We start from the raw sequence: 18,610 nt of genomic DNA, 5'->3' as shown, positions 1-18,610 counted from the left end.
GGTGGGGAGGGGGGTCAGGGGAACGCACCTGGTGCTCCCTCAGACAAAACACAAGCATTCCCACTCCGTGTCACCTGGGAGCTGCAGATCAGTGGGCTGTGACACTGTACAACATTCACTGATGGGGTCGGAGAGACAGTACTGATTAAGACACTTGTAAGAGGCTGACCCAGGTTCCATCCCCAGCACTCAGGGGTCCCTGAGCCCCTCCAGGATTGACCCCTGAGCATCACTGAGTATGGCCCAAAAACCCAAATGAGAGAGGGGGGGGTTGATTTGCTACAATATCACTCATCATACAAATACTGCGAGTGTGGACTGTTGGGGTGCACTCAGCAGTGCTCAAGGGTTGCTCTCCTAGGTCTGTGCTTAGGGGTCCATATGTGGTGCTGGGGCTGGAAATAAGGTCTGCTGCTGGTGTCAGTCACTCGGCAACAGGCTGAGTGCGTACTGTCGGCGTGCTGGCTCTGATCCCCACCACTCGGTCCAGCACAGAATCAGGAGGAACCGCTGGGCAGTGCCACCGATGGCCCCCAAGCCAGCACAAGTAGGTCAACCCACTGAGGTGGAGGCATCATTTTAGAGAAAAGAAAACTAAGAGGCTGTTCAGAGTTCGCTCCCGGGCGCCAAGCGTGATGCTGGCAGCTGTGCCTCGGACCCTCAGGGTGGCGCTAAAACCAACCATGGCAACTAAAGGGTGATCTCTACCTCCACACGCACTGAGACATGCGGAAGGGCCGGAGGGCTAGTACGGTCAGTCAAGCGCCTGTCTGGCACGTGGCTGACCCTGGTGTGATGCCCGTAAGCAAACCCTGGGCACAGCTGCGTGTAGCCAAAACCGGAATCATGCCAATGAATCCAAATATAAAAACATACTGAAGACTCTGAACACTCCAAAGAGCATTCAGGTTCTTCAGGAGTCCTGAGACAGAAAGGTCTAGAACAATAAAGGTGTTGAGTGTCCCGAACTTTGTATGAGGGAAGCATAAGCACAAAAGTGTATAAATCTGTAACTGTACCCTCACGGTGATTCACTAATTAAAAATAAATAAATTTTTTAAAAAATAAATAAAAATAAAATAAAATAAAATAAAATAAAGAAAGGTCTAGAACACTACACCTGTCCGGGATTCCTACAAGGCTTCTCAGGACAGAGTCCGTGGGATTTTCAGGGCCTACGGGAAGACGCACGCTCAGAATGTTTCCCAGTGCTGGGTCTGACCACCCAGTCCTGCCAGGGTTGGCGAGAAAGTTCAGAGCAGGAAAGAAAAAGTTTCCTCCGCACTGCACCGATCTTTAGAAGACGTCGAAGTTCTCCACGGGGCTCAAATCCAAAGCGCTGGTGACCAGGCACGGAATCTCAAGGGGAGTGTCTGAGCAAAGGACTTCTTTGATCTATCACCCCTTTCCAGAAAAAAGCAAAATCACTCGGCATACCCAGGGAAAGCCCTTTTCTTTCAGCAAACATACAGAAAGCAACACACACACACACACACACACACACACACACACACACACACACACACAAACTGTTGGTGCCGCCTTACCCAGAGCAACCCCACTCACCACCCTGCCCTCTCCTTTCCCCTCAACTCTCCAGCATCCTTGCCTGAGGCTCCAGCTGACGGACCCCTCAATCATGCCAGCCCTCCTCAGCCCCAGCAGAAGGGCACTGTCCACTTGTTCAGGGGTCACTCCTGGCGGGACTCGGGGGACCCAATGGGGAGCCTCGGATCACACCCTGGTTGGCCGTGTGCAAGGCAAGCGCCCTCCCTGATGTCTGATGTCTCCAGCCCCACTGTGTGCGCCCATTTTGGAAAACACTGAGCTAGATCTGAGCTAGATGGACCAGCACACAGGCTGCACACACAGGGGGACCCAGTTTGAAGCCCGGAACCGCAGAGTCCCAGCACCACCACAAAAAAACAAACAAAACACCAAGCTTCATTAGACCTCTCCTCTGCCCGCAGTCAGGCACTGCACCAGATGTCTCAGCCCCAGGAGATGTGTTCTGACACAATGCTGGCCCGAGACAGTTCCACAACATTCCACTGATTCCCTCCCATCCGTCCTGGGGCATCGATTCCCTGCCTCCACTTCCCTCCCTTCCCCTCTGCCCGCCCTTTCCATGCCAGTGTAACAGCTCAGTCGCCCACTCAGGAGGGCTCGGAGTCAGCACTGGACAGAAGGCAGCTGCGACCCCACTCACCCACGTGTCACCTCTGCTACCTCCTCCACCCTCTAGGCTCGACGCCTGAGCTCCAAAGCCCACCATCACCCTCTGGGCCTTTGGAGCTTGGGGTGTGGGGGAGGGGCGGGGCTGAGCCCAGCACAGGCCCAGTGTAAGTCCCGGGTCTTCCTCTTCACAGCGGCCTCCCAACTCTCAGGCACTGGGGCTGGAGCAATGGCCCGCTCAGAGGTTAAAGCAGCTGCCTTGCCAGGGGGTGGCTCGAGATACCCCGCGACACTCGGTCCCCCAAGGGTGAGGTGAGCACTGCAAAAGGCCGCCCAGGAAACCCTCGACGGCAGGGTCTAAGCAGCACCACCTCCTCAAGAACCCTGGGGTCGAACCCCTTGGCAAAACTGGCCCACAACTGCCCCCACCCCGCCCCCCTGATAGGAAATACAGGGCTGAAGAGTTCAGTGAGAAGGGCGCTGGCCAATCCCCAACAGCCTATTTGGTGCTGAGCCCACCAACAGGGATCACCAGAGAAACCCTCAACACCGCCAGATGTGACTTTTTTTTCTTTTTTTTTGGTTTTTGGGTCACACCCAGCGATGCACAGGGGTTACTCCTGGCTCTTCACTCAGGAATTACCCCTGGCGGTGCTTAGGGGACTATATGGGATGCTGGGATTCGAACCCGGGTCGGCTGCGTGCAAGGCAAACGCCCTACCCGCTGTGCTATCACTCCAGCCCCATGTGACTTTTTTTAATTAACGTGTTTATTTTTTTTAAAGGAAAGCAATATTGGGCCGAGGAGCTAGCTCATCAGCTAGAGCAGCTTTACACACGAGGAGCCCCAGTTTGATGTCTGGAACGGCACAATCCGCCCCCCCCCCAAGCTGGACGCAGGATGTGGTCCTCATCCCCCCTCACCTCCCCACCCCCCCACCAAACAAACAAACAAACAATAGTTTATGCAGGGCTGGGACCATGACACTGAAGAGTACTGTCCCAGAAGGAACAAAAACAATAACAAACAAAAAGTTTATGTACTTTTTGTTGGGGGTGGGGGGCATTCATACCTGGTGGTGCTCAGGCAGAAGCCCTGTGCAGTACCAAGTGTGATACCTCCCGTTGTTCCCCCCTCCCCCGCCAAGCTCAAGGGCAGAGAAAGCACTATTTCTAACTCCTGAGCAAAGCATCCAAGGCCCCCGAGTGATTGATCCAGCCCCGATTAGTTTCCCTCTTCTACAGCTCTCTTTTCAGACTTTGCTGTCTTTTATTATTTTGGGGGCGGAAAGGGGGGGGGGCGAGGTGGGGAGATGAATTCAGAGCCTCACACCCAGGAGTGGTGGGCTTACAGCAGAACCTTCCCCCCCCAAGCACCGAGCCCAGGCCCCGCGCAGTGTCTTTTCTAAAGCTATTTTGTATCTAGAATGTCTTTTCAATTTCCCTAGTCCCAGAATAATCTGTCAGTGGTTTCCACCAGGAAGTCAGGAGTGGGGAGGGGGTACAAAAAGGAGATGGGGGACAGGAGATAAGGTGCTTGTCATGTCCCTCCTCCACCCCATCCGTCCAGGGCACAATCCCAGGTCACAGAGCCAGGAGTAAGCCCTGAGCAAGGAGGGGTGCCCCAACCGGCCCCCCACGGCCCCCCCCAGAAAAGCAGCAGCAGAGGCTGCCGAGGGATGGTCTTTATGCCAAGTATCTCGGTACCCGACCCTGTTAAGAAGGGTCCCGGCTGGGAGCTGGAGCGATAGCACAGCAGGTAGGGCGTTTGCCTTGCACGTGGCCAACCCGGGTTCCCCGGTTCGATTCCCAGCATCCCATAGGGTCCCCTGAGCAGTGCCAGGGGTGAATCCTGAGTGCAGAGCCAGGAGTAACCCCTGTGCATCGCCGGGTGTGACCCAAAAAGCAAAAAAAAAAAAAAAAAAAAAAAGGCTCCTGGCTGCTTGTTAAGTGGCTCCACCAACAGGTGCTGAGGCTTAAGGAAGACCTGCAGCACCGGAGCGTGGGAACGACTCCGGGGCGGGTTCGGAAGCCCCGACTTGCGAGCGAAGTCTGGGGACCGGGGCTCGGGGTCCGCCAGGCTGGCCTGCGCGGGCAGAGACCTTCCCCCACGTTTCTGCCGGGCGCGGGGTAGGGGGTCCGGAGGAGGGGGCGCTTTGTTTACGTGGTTGGAACGAGCCAACCAGACTGCCCAAGACGACGGGCGCCGGCGCCCGCCTGTCCCGGGGGCTTCCTGGGGGCTTCCTGCGTCCCGCGGGCGCCGCGGCCCGCGCCTTCCGGGGTCCCGCGGCCAGAGCCGGCCGACGCTGCTGCCAACATCGTTGGCCCCCCCCAAGACAGGACCGGAGGGTCCCGAGGAGAGTTTTAAGTTCCACCCATCTCGGACCCAGCTGAGCGCTCCAGTCTGGGGGTGGGGGCTAGAAAAGTAACATCTCAGCGGCGCCCTCCGGGTGGTGGGCGTCCCCAGCCCGAGCCCGCCCGGCGCCAATTTCAAGCCCGGCGCGGCGGGAAGAGGGGCGGGGGCGGGGGGCGCCGGCCGGGACCCGGCGGCTCCGGGAGCGGGCTCCGCGCCCCCCGTGGCCGGGCCCCGGCTCCCGCGCTCGCACTCACCCAGCGGACCGAGCTTCGCCCGGGCTCGGCGCCGGCTCCGCGCTGCTTCCTCCCTCGGCCTGCGGGTCGAGCGGGCGGCCTCAGCGCCCCTAGCAACCACGCCGCGCCACGCGACCCGCGCTCCCAGCCGCCGCCGGCCTCGCGCTGCGCGCGCCCCCAGCGGACGGACGCGGGGCCGGGAAGGGCTGAGCCGGGACGGAGGGAGGCGGGCGCGCGCCGGCGCGCCGAGGGTGCGGGGCGCCCGGGTAGGCCGGGGCACGCTCTGCGCGTGCGCGGGCCCGCCTCGCGCGGGGTGGGGGGAGTGGCTGGAGCGCGCGGGTTTCTGGGAGTTGTAGTTTCTGAGGCCGAAAAACACATGCCCCATGCTACCTTGCCCCCCACACACACACCACCTACCTCACTCCCCGTGCCCCCCCACATGCCCATGCTACCTCACCCACACACCGCCCCCATGCTCCCTCACACACGCACATGCTACCTCACCCCCCCCACACACACACCACTCATGCTACCTTACACACACACACACACACACACACACACACTCCACCACCACCATACACCCCCACACACACATACAGGCCCATGCTACATCGCCTCCTTCGATGCACAAAGCAAACACACACCACCCCCTCCCGGGGAAGGCTGATCCTGAGACTTCAACCCTGATTTCTCCTGACATCTGTGGCCTTTCCTCATCCCACCCCATGGCAGCAGTAGCTTAATTTCTCATCTGTAGTCAGAGAGCTCAAGCTTCGTAGAACAGCTCTATTGCTGCGATCTATAGAGATTTCCACATAACGGGTTTGTAAAAAAAAAACAAAAAAAAAACCCACTTTTTTATTTCCTTTTGAAAGAAAGAGAAACAGATTCTGAGCACCGTGGGTGTGAAGTAAGCCGATAGACAGGGAAAGGCCCTCGCAATGAAATTTAGGTCAACAAAACTTCTGGGAGGAAAATTCTAAGGCTGATCCACCCTGTGGATACAGAAAACAGAAACCTGATTAAGACCTTCAGCAGTGGGCCCTGAAGAGATTGGACCCCTCCCCATGAAGTTCCCCAAACCCTCGGACCCTCCCTTAATCTGATTAACTGGCATTGTGTATGCTGCCCGAGTCCATGTCCATGTGCTGCTTGCGCCTGCATGGCCGAGCACGTGTCGCCAGCATCTCCTCTCTCTCTCTCTCTCTCTCTCTCTCTCTCTCTCTCTCTCTCTCTCTCTCTCTCACTGCCTCTCCCTCTCCCCCTCAAAAACCTTCCAAAGAAAATCTATTTACTTCACTGCTTGTCTACTCCTGAAATTCCTTTCTGCGAGGCGAGGCGGATGAGGAGAAAGTGACTAGCATTATCCTCCCCACTTCATATGAGCCTTCTGTGGGGCCCACTGACATCAGGTGTGACCTGATTTTCCACCCCATTCCAATAAAATAAAACTTTTTTTTTAAGCTAAGGGGGGGGCAAGGAGGAAAAAACAAAAATACTAACAAAGAAATAAGCAAAGAGCCACAATTTAATAAGGAAATTTCTTACTAGTTAAGAAGGCGGAGTGAGAGCACAGTGGGTAGAGCGTTTGTCTTGCACGTGGCCACTGGGGTTCAATTCCTCCTCCCTCTCGGAGAGCCTGGCCAGCTACTATCCCGCCTGCACAGCAGAGCCCGGCAAGCTCCCTGTGGCATACGTATTCCATATGCCAAAAACAGTAACAACAAGTCTCACAATGGAGACGTTACTGGTGTACCCGCTGGAGCAAATTGATGGACCACATATGACAGTGCTACAGTGCAGTGCTTACTAGTTATTTGCAACACTTGATTTATTTTTTTGCTTTGTTTTGTTACTAGTTATTTCTGAAGACTTGATTTCTTTGTTTTGTTTTGAGGCCACACCTGGTAATGCTCAGGTTTTACTCCTGACCTTGTTTTACTCCTGGCCGTGCTCAAGGGGTACCAGATGGGATGTTTTGTAATCAAACCCAGGTCACCGGCATGCAAGGCAAGCAGCCTATGTGCTGTACTACCGCTCCAGACCCTGAGCATGGCCGGAGGTGACCCTCCCCAAGCCCCCCAAAAATCAAATGCTCCCCTGCACTTTGTCTTTGCGTTCCCGCCGGGTGTGTGCTGTTTATGGAGGGAATGTGTCCATAGAGTGTTTTGTCCCCATCAGATGTGACCTGCATCTCCGCAGACTCACTGGACAAGCACTTGTTGCTCTGTGTGCTAGCAGAGGAGCTGAAGAATGTATGGTTCCGGGGCTGGAGCGATAGCACAGCGGGTAGGGCGTTTGTTTGCCTTGCACGCGGCCAACTCGGGTTCGAATCCCAGCATCCCATATGGTCCCCTGAGCACCGCCAGGGGTAATTCCTGAGTGCATGAACCAGGAATGACCCCTGTGCATTGCCGGGTGTGACCCAAAAAGCAAAAAAAAAAAAAAAAAAAGAATGTATGGTTCCTTATAGGACAGATTCAGAAATCAACATGCATCCTGAAGAGTGCCATGCCCATGCGAGGCAAAGAAATATTGGGGATGGGGTGGGGCCACAGTGCGACCCAGATAGTACAGTGGGTAGGACACTTACCACTTACCTCGCAACTGGCTCACCTGGGTTCAATCCCCAGCACGGGGTATGGTTCCTGGAGACCGCTGTGTGCGGGGAAAGAACTGAGATGTCCTAGACGTTCCGACGTGGAGGTGTATCTGTTTCGGGTCCACGGACTTCTCCAGTTATTTGCGCTATCTCTGCATTTATCTCTCCATGCCCCCCCTCAGCTTTTGTTTATTTACATTTTTCAATTTTCCCCTTAACACTTTATATAAACTCTATAGTTTATAAAGTTGATTCTGTTGATCTTGATGTAGGCAGGTAGATTAGGGAAGGGCCGCTCCCTCAATCACGGCAACGAAATTCCTGGGAAAAAAATAAAGCCACCAGTCCTAAGTCTCACCCACCTTGTGGATACAGAAAGCAAGACCTGATAAGACCTTCTCTAGCTGCAGACGCTGAGGAGACTGGACCCCTCTCTACAGAAAGGGCCGGAAGGAAACTAATGCAGAATTTTCAATTCCTTCCTTTAATCTGACTAACCCTCAGCTACCCCAGAGCAGAGAAGGCTGGACCCACCCTCTGAAAGAAAGATCCAGCAGGAACAAAGATCAAGAAAAGGAGTTTCAAAGATGACCACTTCCAACTCTACCCACTTTGCAACAACCCTAGCAATGGACTCTTATCTAGCTAGAAAGCCCATGTGGGATTGGCTTGGAAAAACCCTATAAAAGTCACCTTGAACAAAGGGAGGGCATGTATGCATGTATGCTGCCTGAGCCCATGTGCTGCTTGTGCCCACGTGGCCGAGCATATGTGTCACCCACATCTCCCCTCTTAAAATGTGGACTAACCTATCTAATGCTGGGGTGTGTGTCGGGGCTCTCTCCACCCTTGGGGAAGCCTGCATTATCTCTTGAGCACATTACTCTCTCCCTCTCAACCCAGGTCCCCTGAGCACCGCCAGAAGCAACTGCCTGACCATGGGCAGATGGCGCCCCCAATCCAAAAAATAAATCAATAAAAATACTACAGCAAACACCCAGTAGCAGCAAACACACCAAGAACCCAGATCTTGGTTTCTTATCCCATTCTCCATTAAACCGCATCAGGGATCAAGCTTGGTTTTAGTACAGGGAGTGTGTGTGTGTATATATATATATATTATATGTATATATACACATATATAATATGTATATATATAGTACTAAAGGATGGTACTAAAGCTATATATATGAGACGGGCCTGATGCATCCTTTAGTACCATAAGGAAAGGAAAAGTCCGTCTCCCCAAAACCCATGTGGATGTAGGATTCTCTGCCCTAAGTAAAGGGGAGTCTAAGTCCCCAGTCACTACGTGAGCTGGCTACAGTGAGCCCTTCTCAAAGAGCACAGCAGAATGAAGTGATTCAGAGGGAAACTGGGACCACTGATGGTGGGAGATGTACACTGGTGAAGGGACAAGTGTTGGAACACTATATGATTGAAACACAATCATGAACAACTTTTTTTTTTCTTTTTGGGTCACAGCTGGCAATGCACAGGGGTTACTCCTGGCTCTGCACTCAGGAATTACTCCTGGCGGTGCTCAGGGGACCATATGGGATGCTGGGAATCAAACCTGGGTCGGTTGCGTGCAAGGCAAACGCCCTACCCGCTATGCTATCGCTCCAGCCCAATAATGAACAACATTGTAACTGTGTATCTCACTGTGATTCAATTAAAAATTAATTTTTTATAAAAGAAATGAGTCAGAAGGAGAGGCACAGACAGAATGGTCAGGACACTCATTTGTGGAATACCCCAAACACAGTATGAGACTAATAGCCAAACAGTAGACATGAGGGCCAGGAGGTCTGGTCCGTGGTAGGAAGCTTGCCACAAGTGTGGGGTGCGGTGGGGAGAACGTGGGGAGGGGGAGTTAGGACAAATAAGGGACCACTGTGATAACGATAGCTGGAAATGATTCCTCTGGACAAGAACTGGGCGCTAAAAGGAGGTAAAGGGATATAGCTATACCCTTTCAGTAGCAGTAGTGTCTGTCTACTGTCTCCTGGCCACACTTCCTATTCTCTGCCTTCAGTTCTTCTTCCAATTGCAGCCTCTCCTGGGGGTCCTCAGGCCTGCAGGTGACTTCTCTCTCCCCGCCTTTGAAGTGCTCTTTGTCTCTGAACTGAAGACTTTGCCCATTCCTTCACCTCCTCCTGGTCTTCGCTTAGACCTCACCTTCTTAGCGAGGGCAACCTGCACATCCAACTCTCACACATCCTCCTTCCTCGGCCTTTCACCAGAATGCTGATCATCGTCTGACATACTATATGCAATTCACATATTTGAATCAATTCTTTCTGCCCCAGGGTCACTGCACCAGATCAGAAAGTCTACTTTCTGATCAGACAAGCACTAGAACTCTGTCTACAGGGGCTAGAACAGGCTTAGGCACATAGGACGGACTCAATACACATAGGTGAGCTGAATTAAAATAACTTGCACAGGAGTAAATGACTGTGATATCTGGGGAGTTGTGAGTAGCAAAGTGTTACTTTGGCTAAAACACAAACTTATACAGTGGGCATAAAAGAGAATAATATTCTTCATTAAAATATAGGTACAGGAGACTGTATTTCCAGGGATCATTTTCTCTAGTTTGTTACTAGAGGAGTTTCTCTGATGGCGTGGAGCCAGAGCATTCTCCTGATAGTGAAGCCAGTTCTAGGTGGGGACCTTGGATCATGCAGTGCTGAGGGTCACATCTGGGGTTCAAACCTAAGAACTGGGGCTTCTGTATGCAAAATATGTCAGCCTTTTTTTAAATTTTACCCCCCCCTTTTATGTTGGCTCTTTGGGTCACATCTGGCAATGCTCAAGGGTTACTCCTAGCTCTGCATTCAGGAATTACTCCTGGCAGTGCTTAGGGGACCATATGGGATGCCAGAGATTGAATCCAGGTAGGTTGCATGCAAGGCAAATGCCCTCCCCGCTGTACTACCACTCCAGCCCCAAAATGGTCTTTTACCATCGATGATTGCTCTTTTCTTCCTTTGGAAGAGGGAGAGGGAGAGGATGTAGTCTAGTTTCATGAAAAAAAAATATATTATATATCACTTGTATCACTTGGCATCCTGTTGTTCATCAATTTGCTTGAGTGGGCATCAGTAACGTCTCCATTCATCTCTGTTGCGTGCTAGCGTAGCCCAATGGCGTCAGTTCACTTCAGGAACACAAAGAGCCTCAAACTGTTCATTTAGGGTCTTGACCATCTTGTAGTTGAGCGGCCACGCGGTCTTTTGACATCCCGTGGAATCCAGTTGGTAACAGCTCTAGTCCAGCTGTCGTCTCTGAATTGCATTACGTGTCCAGCCCATCTGATTTTCGACGCCTTGGCAAACGAGACAGCGTCCCTGATTCTTAATTGTCGATGGAGGTCGGAACTCCAGATTCCTTCTCTCACTTAAGTGAAATGTGATATTCCAAGCATAGCTCTTTCAATTCCTCTTTGGAATACCCGAATAGCGTTCTTATTCTGTTTTCATAAGGGCCCAGGTCTCTGAGGCGTATATTAGTGCAGGAAGAACAATGGAGTCAAAAAGATGTGCCCAGAGCCAGAGGTTCTTTGTCCTCTTAACCACTTATTCGACACTCTTGAAGGCGTTCCACGCTGCTTTCTTTCTCCTGTGCAGTTCAGGTGCCAGGTTATTTGTCATGTTGAGTTCTCGACCTAGGTACACATAACTGCTGCATTCAGAGATGTTCGTTCCATTGAGGGCAAATGGAACATCAGGAACTAGTTCATTTCTCATGAACATTGTCTTCATGAGACTCAGCTGCAGTCTGACCTTTCCACACTCATGGTTGAAGTCGGCCAGCATTCATGCCACTTGGCTAATATTTGGTGTTATTAGAAGGATATTATCAGTGAAGCAGAGGTGGTGTAGTTGCCAACTGTCTATCTTCACTCCCATTCCTTCCCATTCCAGTTATCGCATGATGTTCTCAAGGGTGGCACTGAAGAATTTCGGTGAAATGGTATCACCCTGCTGAACCCCTCTCTTTACGTTGATGATCACTTCTTTGTAGAATGGTGAGAGCCTGATGGTGAATCCTTAATACAGCTTACGGAGGATCCTGATTACTGAATTTGAATGCCGTTTGTCTAGGGCTTCAATGACCACTTCAGTCTCAACAGAATCAAAGCTCTCCTTTAAATCAATGAACGTTAGACAGAGCGGCATCTTGAACTCTCGCAAAACCTCAATAAGGTTGGTCACCATGTGGATATGGTCGACCGTGCTGAATCCTTTTCAGAACTCAGCTTGCTCGCACGGTTGTCCTTCATTTAGTGTTCTACCAATCCTATTAAGGATGACTCAAGTGAATAACTTGTAGACGATGGATAACAGGCAATTGGGCAATAACTGCCGATGTTGTGGATGTCTCCCTTGTACAACAGGCTGGTCCTGCTGGTTTTCCATTGGGACGGAAACTTTTATTCAGACAGGTAGCATGTGAAGAGCTGAGCCAGTGTATTGATGAGTAATGGCAGCAGATTCTTCAGGTGTTCGGGTCTGACCTTGTCTGGACCGGGTGCTATGTTCTTCTTTACCAACAAAATGGCGTGTCGGATTTCAGAAGGGAGAACGCTGGGAATGACATATCCATCCTACGGAATTTGGTATGTGGGCAGGTGAACGTGGCTATCAAAGAGATCCAAGTAGAAGTCATGGATAACTTTTTCCATTGCCTTTCTGGAAGATGTGATAGATCCATCAGGATGTCAGAGAGCAGTCATCTTGGTCTTATAGTTGGCAAAGGACAGGCAGGTGTTGTGAATATTTTTCCTGGCTTCTGCCTCATCAGCGAACACTGCTGTTCTTCTCTGAGGTTTTCCTTTATCACTTCTCTGCACAGCTTTGTGAGCTCAGATGTTGGCTTGTGATTGCCTGAGGCTCACGCCAGACTATGTTGGTGAATGAGCTCGAGAGTTTCCAAAGACGGGTGACTTTTTGTGGCTTTCTCTCTCTCCTCATTCCTTGCACAATCACAGAGGTGCTGAACCAGTCAATTGCATTCCTCATTGATGTTGTCAAGGACAGCATCTACCCACATTGCTGCAGTAGTGCCAAAGAGCTCCCAGCTGGTGGTCGTTCTGGGAGTTCTCTTCTTAAAACTTTGCAGCCTTCTCCCCACTCCATGAAGTAGAATTTCGCAAGAAGGAGAAGGTGGTCTGATCCCATTTAGAATTTTGGGACAACAGCGGCATCGGTTAGGCAAAACCATCAATTGAATATGATGTGGTCAATTTTGTTGTGGAACGTTCACTGGGAGACTCCCATGTCCAACGTTTAGATTCGGCCTTCTGGAACTGCAAGTTACCATGGATAGTCTTGGTGAACATGATGAACTCAGACAGTCTCTCACCCTGTTCATTCCATTCTAGGCCGTGGGTCCCGATGTGGAGTTCTATCGGTGACCTTTGGGTCCTATCTTGGCATTAAAATCACTGACAGTGACCTTGCAGAAGGTGTGGTCTTATTTATAGAACTTCTCTGGCTCCATGTAGAACTTCCCAATTTCTTCTGTCATAGTTGGATGTTGGTGCATAGATGATGATAATAGAAACTGCCAGCAACGAGCCACATCTATTCAAATGTAAGCATCCGACTCGAGTTGTTAGGCATTCGAACAAATCAATGCTCATGGCCAAGTTCGTGTTGACAAGGACACCAACACCACCGATGCCTCTACTGTTGCACAGTTCGAGGGACAGTTCTTTTCCAGTGTCAAAAACGGTGTGATGTGTTCAATGCTTCTTGTCTTGGTCAATCCAATGACATTGTACTTGATCTTCTGCGCTTGCACCATCAGGTCCTCGGTGGATGCTTCAAATGCCAGTGTACATGTGTTAAAAGTACAAACAGTCATTTTAGTTCTTCTTCGTTTTGGCCCTGAGATTTTATCAGCCTCTCCTTGTTCATCCTTCTTAACACTGCCATACTGGGGGCTCTTCCAGGGTCAGGGGAACGAGGCCCACTGTTGTTACTGTTTTTGGCATATCGAATATGCCACGGGTAGCTTGCCAGACTCTTGAAATATATATATATACACATATAACATATATAATATTATATATAATATATAATGTGTGTATATATGTGTATATGTATGTATATATACACATACACAGAGGCACATTGGGCAGGAAAGAGAGCTCCACAGACTGACATATATTTTACAATCAGGAGCCCCAGCCCAGTCTCAGGTTTGAACCCCAGATATGAACCCCAGCACTACCTAGTCTCAGGTATCCAGCACCATGATGAGTAGCTCCCAGGTACCACTGGGTGTGGCCTCAAAACAACAGAGGCCGTAGCAATAGTACAACAGGAAGGCTTTGCACACCGGGTTTGATCCCTGGCACCCCATATGGTCACTTGAGCACCACCAGGAGTGATCCCTGAGCCCAGAGCCTGAGCACTACCAGATGTGGTTCCAAAATTAAAAAAAAATATATTAAAATAAAACAAATTTTTTTTAAAAGAGGGGGCCTCGAACAACAGTACAGTGAGTAAGGTGCTTGCCTTGCCTGCAGATTCCATTCCTGGAACCACATCTGGTTCCCAGAGCCCCACCAGGAGTGATCTCTGAGTGTAGAGCCAGGAATAAGGCCTGAGCACAGTTGAGTTTAGTCCAAAAACCGTCAATGCCAGAGAAACGGTCCAGCTTCAGGACTGACCTCAGAGACCCAGCAGCTGAGTTTGCCCAGATAGGTCCAATGGCCACGGGCCAAGATCTGAGTGAATTCCTTTCCTGCCAAAGCCCCTGCGCTCCACCCACCCACATCTGGCCCCCACTGCTGCCAGAGGAAAGTCCCAACTCCAGAGAGGCCAGAGAGACACCTGCAATTGAAGGATGCAGCGACATATTGTGGCCACACAACACCTTCCAACTTCACAGAGCCGACTTCCCAGGAGAAGAAAGAAAAGATGGGAAAGTTGGGTAGGAGCCCACTGAGCTCAGTGAGGGAAAACAAGAACCCAGAAGGCCCAACCCATACCTAACGGCTCAGTAAACCCTCAGGTCATGGCTCTAGCAACACCTTTGCTAGATGTATGGTTTTTTTCTCCTTTTTGGGTCACACCTGGCGATGCTCAGGGGTTACTCCTGGCTCTGCATCTCAGGAATTACTTCTGGCGGTGCTTGGGGGACCATATGGGATGCTGGGAATCTAACCCGGGTCGGCCTCAAGGCAAACACCCTACCCGCTGTGCTATTGCTCCAGCCCCACTAGATGTATGTTGTAACCATATAAATCAATTTGTTTGCTGGGGGGGGGTGGTAGGGGTGGGAAACTAGGAACATTGGTGGAGGGAAGGGCACACTGGTGGTTGACAGGTGTTGGAATACTGAATACCCTAAACAACTGTATGCGGAACAATTTTTAAATCATGGTGTTTTAAGTTTTTCTGTTTTTTTTTTTTTTAAAAAAAAAAGGGGAAAAAATGCTTGGAGAGACATATTATGTATACTGGGCAGGACATTTGCATTGCATGCAGTGGATCCTGGTTCTGTCCCTGCCACCACATATGATTCCCTGAGCACAGAGCCAGGCCCTAAATCTGGTCCTTGACAGCCCCTAAGCTCCATTGGGTATGGCTCCAAACACAAAACAAACCAAAACAAAGTACATGCATGCACCATACATCTTCTGTTTATGAAACAACCGGGATTTAAGAATAAAAAAGTAGAAACTGGAGCAACAGCACAGTGGCGATAGCAAGGCAGATAACACATTTGCCTTGCATGTGGCTGACCTGGGTTCGATCCCCAGTATCCCATATAGTCCCCCGAGCATCGCCAGGAGTAATTCCTGAGTTCAGAGTCAGGAGTAACCCCTGAGCATCGCTGGGTGTGACCCAAAAAGAAAAAAATGAAAAACAATAAAAAAAGTAGCCTGCTTGGGGGCTGGAACGACAGCACAGCGGGTAGGGCGTTTGCCTTGCACGCGACCGACCCGGGTTTGATTCCCAAGCATCCCATATGGTCCCCTGAGCACCGCCAGGGATAATTCCTGAGTGCAGAGCCAGGTGTGACCCAAAAAGCAAAAAAAAGATAGTAGCCTGCTTATTCTATGGACAGGGATAACCGGGGCCCTCGGGAGTTTGTTCCAGGACATCTGGTATGAGTCTTGCTTCCCTGTAAGTTACTGGCTGGTGTTGGAGCCCAACTAATGGGCCTGTCCAGCCTTCCCCCAGACCACGCCCTGTTCTGCTTCCTCCTAAGAGGCCGGGCTCCCCGCTCCATGGGGATCCTCTAGTTCAAATTCCTCACTCTGCCTGTGGGTGCAAACCTGCCCAGTTCATCCACCTCTCTGCTTATCCGAGCCTTTTCTTTCAGCTCCACTGGCCATGGCTGGAAAGTAAGAGAGTCCATGGAGCGCAACAGAGGTGGAGAAAGCAGGAAAGCAGAAAAATTAGAAAGACGCTCTCCAGCTGGGGTCATGTGTGTGAGGTGCACAGGGGTGTCAGCCCCTCTTGGGAGCTGTACCCCAGCAGGTCTGAGGAGGATGAGGCAGTTTTCATGACACATTTATAAAGAGAACTATCCAAAATAAACGTGAGACTGACACTCCCGCCTCATGCCTGTGTGTGTAAAGGCAGGACCCTGGGGGCCATTTATCCCCACAGCCTAAGGCTGAGCGGCAAAGACAGGCTGTCTTCAGCCTGACAGGGACAAAGGAGCTCCCAGTGGACAAAGGTGCTTCCCCGGGGAGGGCTGGCAGCTGTGCATGTTAAAGGCACATAATTGGCAAAAAGCGTCCCGAGGGTTGAGAAGAAAGAACTCTCTCTGGCACCAACAATAATGTTTACTGCTCGGTAGAACATTGTCAATCTGAGGGCAAAAAAGGAGCTTTATCCATAAATCTCTGCTAGTTTCTCATTCTCTGATCCATTGAGTTGAAAGCTTATTTCTCTCTCTTTTTTTTTTTTTTGGGAATTTTTGGTTTTTGTTTTTTGCATCTCTGTAGTTCACAGTGGAGTCGGTGGCTTGTCGTGTGTGTGTGTGTGTGTGTGTGTGTGTGTGTGTGTGTGTGTGTGTGTGTGGAAAGGAGTATTTGGCAAGAGCGGGGCATGGTGGGGTGGCAGCGGCCCCAGGAGACTGGGATCACGTTCTGTGGGCTGGCCTCAGGAGGTGGATGAGTTTCCTGCAGTGCTTGGCGGAGGCTGGCCGGGGCTCGCTGGGCGGCAGGAAATGGGGGCCCAGGGCGAGCAGGGATAACTTCTCACTGGCACCGAGGGACACCAGCACCTGCCGGAGAGAGTGGGGATGTCAGCAGAGCTGTGGGGGGCGCTCATTGGACCCAGCACTTTCTGTGGGGGAGAAAGCTTCGGGAGAGGAGCCCCAGGTCCAGAGGTCTGTGTCCCTTTCACCCTCGATGATGGACTTCCCACCATCATGGGACCCCTACACGGTTCCTCAGAAAGGAAGTGTGTGTGCAGACTACAGAGGTTAAGGTGCTGACCCCAGTCTAATTCCTGGCACCACTGGGTCCTCTGAGTGCAGCCTCAGCGCCGGTGGGTGGAGCCCTGGTGGTCCCTGACGTCACCCAGGTGGCCCGGGTATCGCCCCACTGCAGGCCCCTGGGCAGCGTCGCATCCTCAGGCCCCTGCACTGAACCCACAGCCCGGATGGCTGAGAATCACTAGTGGGGTCCCTGGGCTTCGTGAGCACTGCTTGGGAGTCCACAGAAGATGAAAACAGAGGATGGGGAAGATGCACAGGAGGACCCGGGGGCCACTGGAGGGCATTTCAAGAATGTAATTTCCACAGAACAGTGTTTTATTTTTTTTTGGGGGGGTTCCCACCTTGTGATGCCCAGGGACCATTTCGGGTGGGATTTTGGGAGACCCTATGGGATGCCAGGCTCAAACCCGGGTCAGCCGTGTTCCAGGGAAGCGCCCTGCCCCCCAGGGGGACTGTACGAGTTCCCTGCCTTGTGCCCAAGTAGCTGGCCACAGGGCCACCATGATCCCAGGCACCGCCCACCCAGTCCGCAGGCTGGAGGTGAGACGTTAAACGGGTCGCGTCTTAGAGACCCTCACCTGGCTGCCAGTTCCCAGAGTGGGCGCCGCTCACGTTCCTAGACACCTCAACTCCTCAAACACCCTGCCACCCAGTCTCGCCCCGCCCCCCCCCACCCCCGCCCATCAACCAACCCCGGAGCCCCCGGGGGTACCTGGTGGAGACAGGGTTCCTGGCAGAGGCTCCGCAGGGCGATGAGGGCGGCTTCCTTGACGCTGGGCTGGGGGTCCCCGCACGCCACCCTGAGCAGCCGCTGGGGGACCTGGCACTGCAGCAGCTCCTCCCCCAGGCCCTCAGAGCCCAAGTTGCCCAGGGCCGATGCAGCGTTGCGCCGGATGCCAGCCTGGGGGTCCCCCAGCAGCTGGGTGAAGCCGGGGATGGCTGTGGCCAGGGCCAGCCGCAGGGGCCCGGCCCGGTAGGTGGCGTTGCCCACGGCAAAGCTGGCGCCACGCCGCACGGCGGGGTCCTTGTCCCTGAGCCCCAGCAGCAGCAGGCTGAGCAGGCCCGCCTGGCTCTGCAGCGCCCCCCGCAGGGCCCTGCTGTGCTGCAGCAAGTGTCCCAGCAGCCCGTAGGTGCGGGCGCGCACGGGTGTCTCGGCGTGGCCCAGGAGGCTGCGCAGGGGTCCGTAGGACTCCTCGGGGCCGGCCAGGAGCTCCTGGACAAAGGACAGGTGCGCGGGTGGCAGGACCCGGGCCGTGTGGGCCAGCAGGGAGAGCAGGTCGGCAGCCAGCAGGGGCTGGTCGCTCAGGAGCGCAGTGGACAGGAAGGCAAGGCTGGCCTGCGGGGAGGCCGTCACGGCCTCCACAAACTGGTGGAGCGAGGCGAGGTCCATGAGGGCCAGGCGCGACAGGAGGCTGATGGGCAGCTCAACCTGGGCCAGCGGGAGATGATGGCAGCAGGCCTGGGGTTGGGGGAGGAGAATGCACAGCCGCTAGAGCACCCGGAGTCCAGTGCATGCCCCCGACCCCAGAGAGAGCAGCACGGGGAGGAGGGCCAGCAAAGCTGATCCCCAATGCTCCCCAGGGGCCTCGGGGACGGGTCACGTGTGGAGGCCTCTGCCCCTCCGTCTCGTCCGTCTCTTTGCAGGGGCGGAGGGGAGGGCACTCAGTGGTGCCTGCAGACTGCTCTGTGCTCAGGGATCACCCTTGGCGGGGGCCTGGGAGACAATTAAGTGGTGGCAGGGATTGAACTGGGACTGGCCGCAGC

The 18,610-nt window shown here is 52.8% G+C and overlaps 2 protein-coding genes across 2 annotated transcripts in view; both read right to left on the bottom strand.

Moving 5' to 3' along the window:
- Positions 1-4,995, bottom strand: part of TTLL4 (tubulin tyrosine ligase like 4) — a 28,401-nt gene extending 23,406 nt beyond the window's left edge. Inside the window, exon 1 of the mRNA XM_055123166.1 lies at positions 4,786-4,995. The gene's annotated coding sequence lies outside the window, so the exon portion shown is untranslated. The remainder of the gene's footprint in view (positions 1-4,785) is intronic.
- Positions 4,996-15,752: 10,757 nt separating this feature from the next.
- STK36 (serine/threonine kinase 36) overlaps positions 15,753-18,610 on the bottom strand; it is a 29,564-nt gene continuing 26,706 nt past the window's right edge. The window contains exons 26-27 of the mRNA XM_055123165.1: positions 17,559-18,305; positions 15,753-16,630 (exon numbers count right to left, since the gene is read on the bottom strand). Of these exons, the coding sequence (XP_054979140.1) occupies positions 16,487-16,630; positions 17,559-18,305 (891 nt within the window). The 3' untranslated portion in view covers positions 15,753-16,486. The remainder of the gene's footprint in view (positions 16,631-17,558; positions 18,306-18,610) is intronic.

Source organism: Sorex araneus, chromosome X (genome assembly GCF_027595985.1).
Source record: "Sorex araneus isolate mSorAra2 chromosome X, mSorAra2.pri, whole genome shotgun sequence".
NCBI lineage: Eukaryota > Metazoa > Chordata > Mammalia > Eulipotyphla > Soricidae > Sorex > Sorex araneus.
The sequence above is the reverse complement of the archived record's forward strand: the minus strand, read 5'-3'. Positions and strand labels throughout refer to the sequence as shown.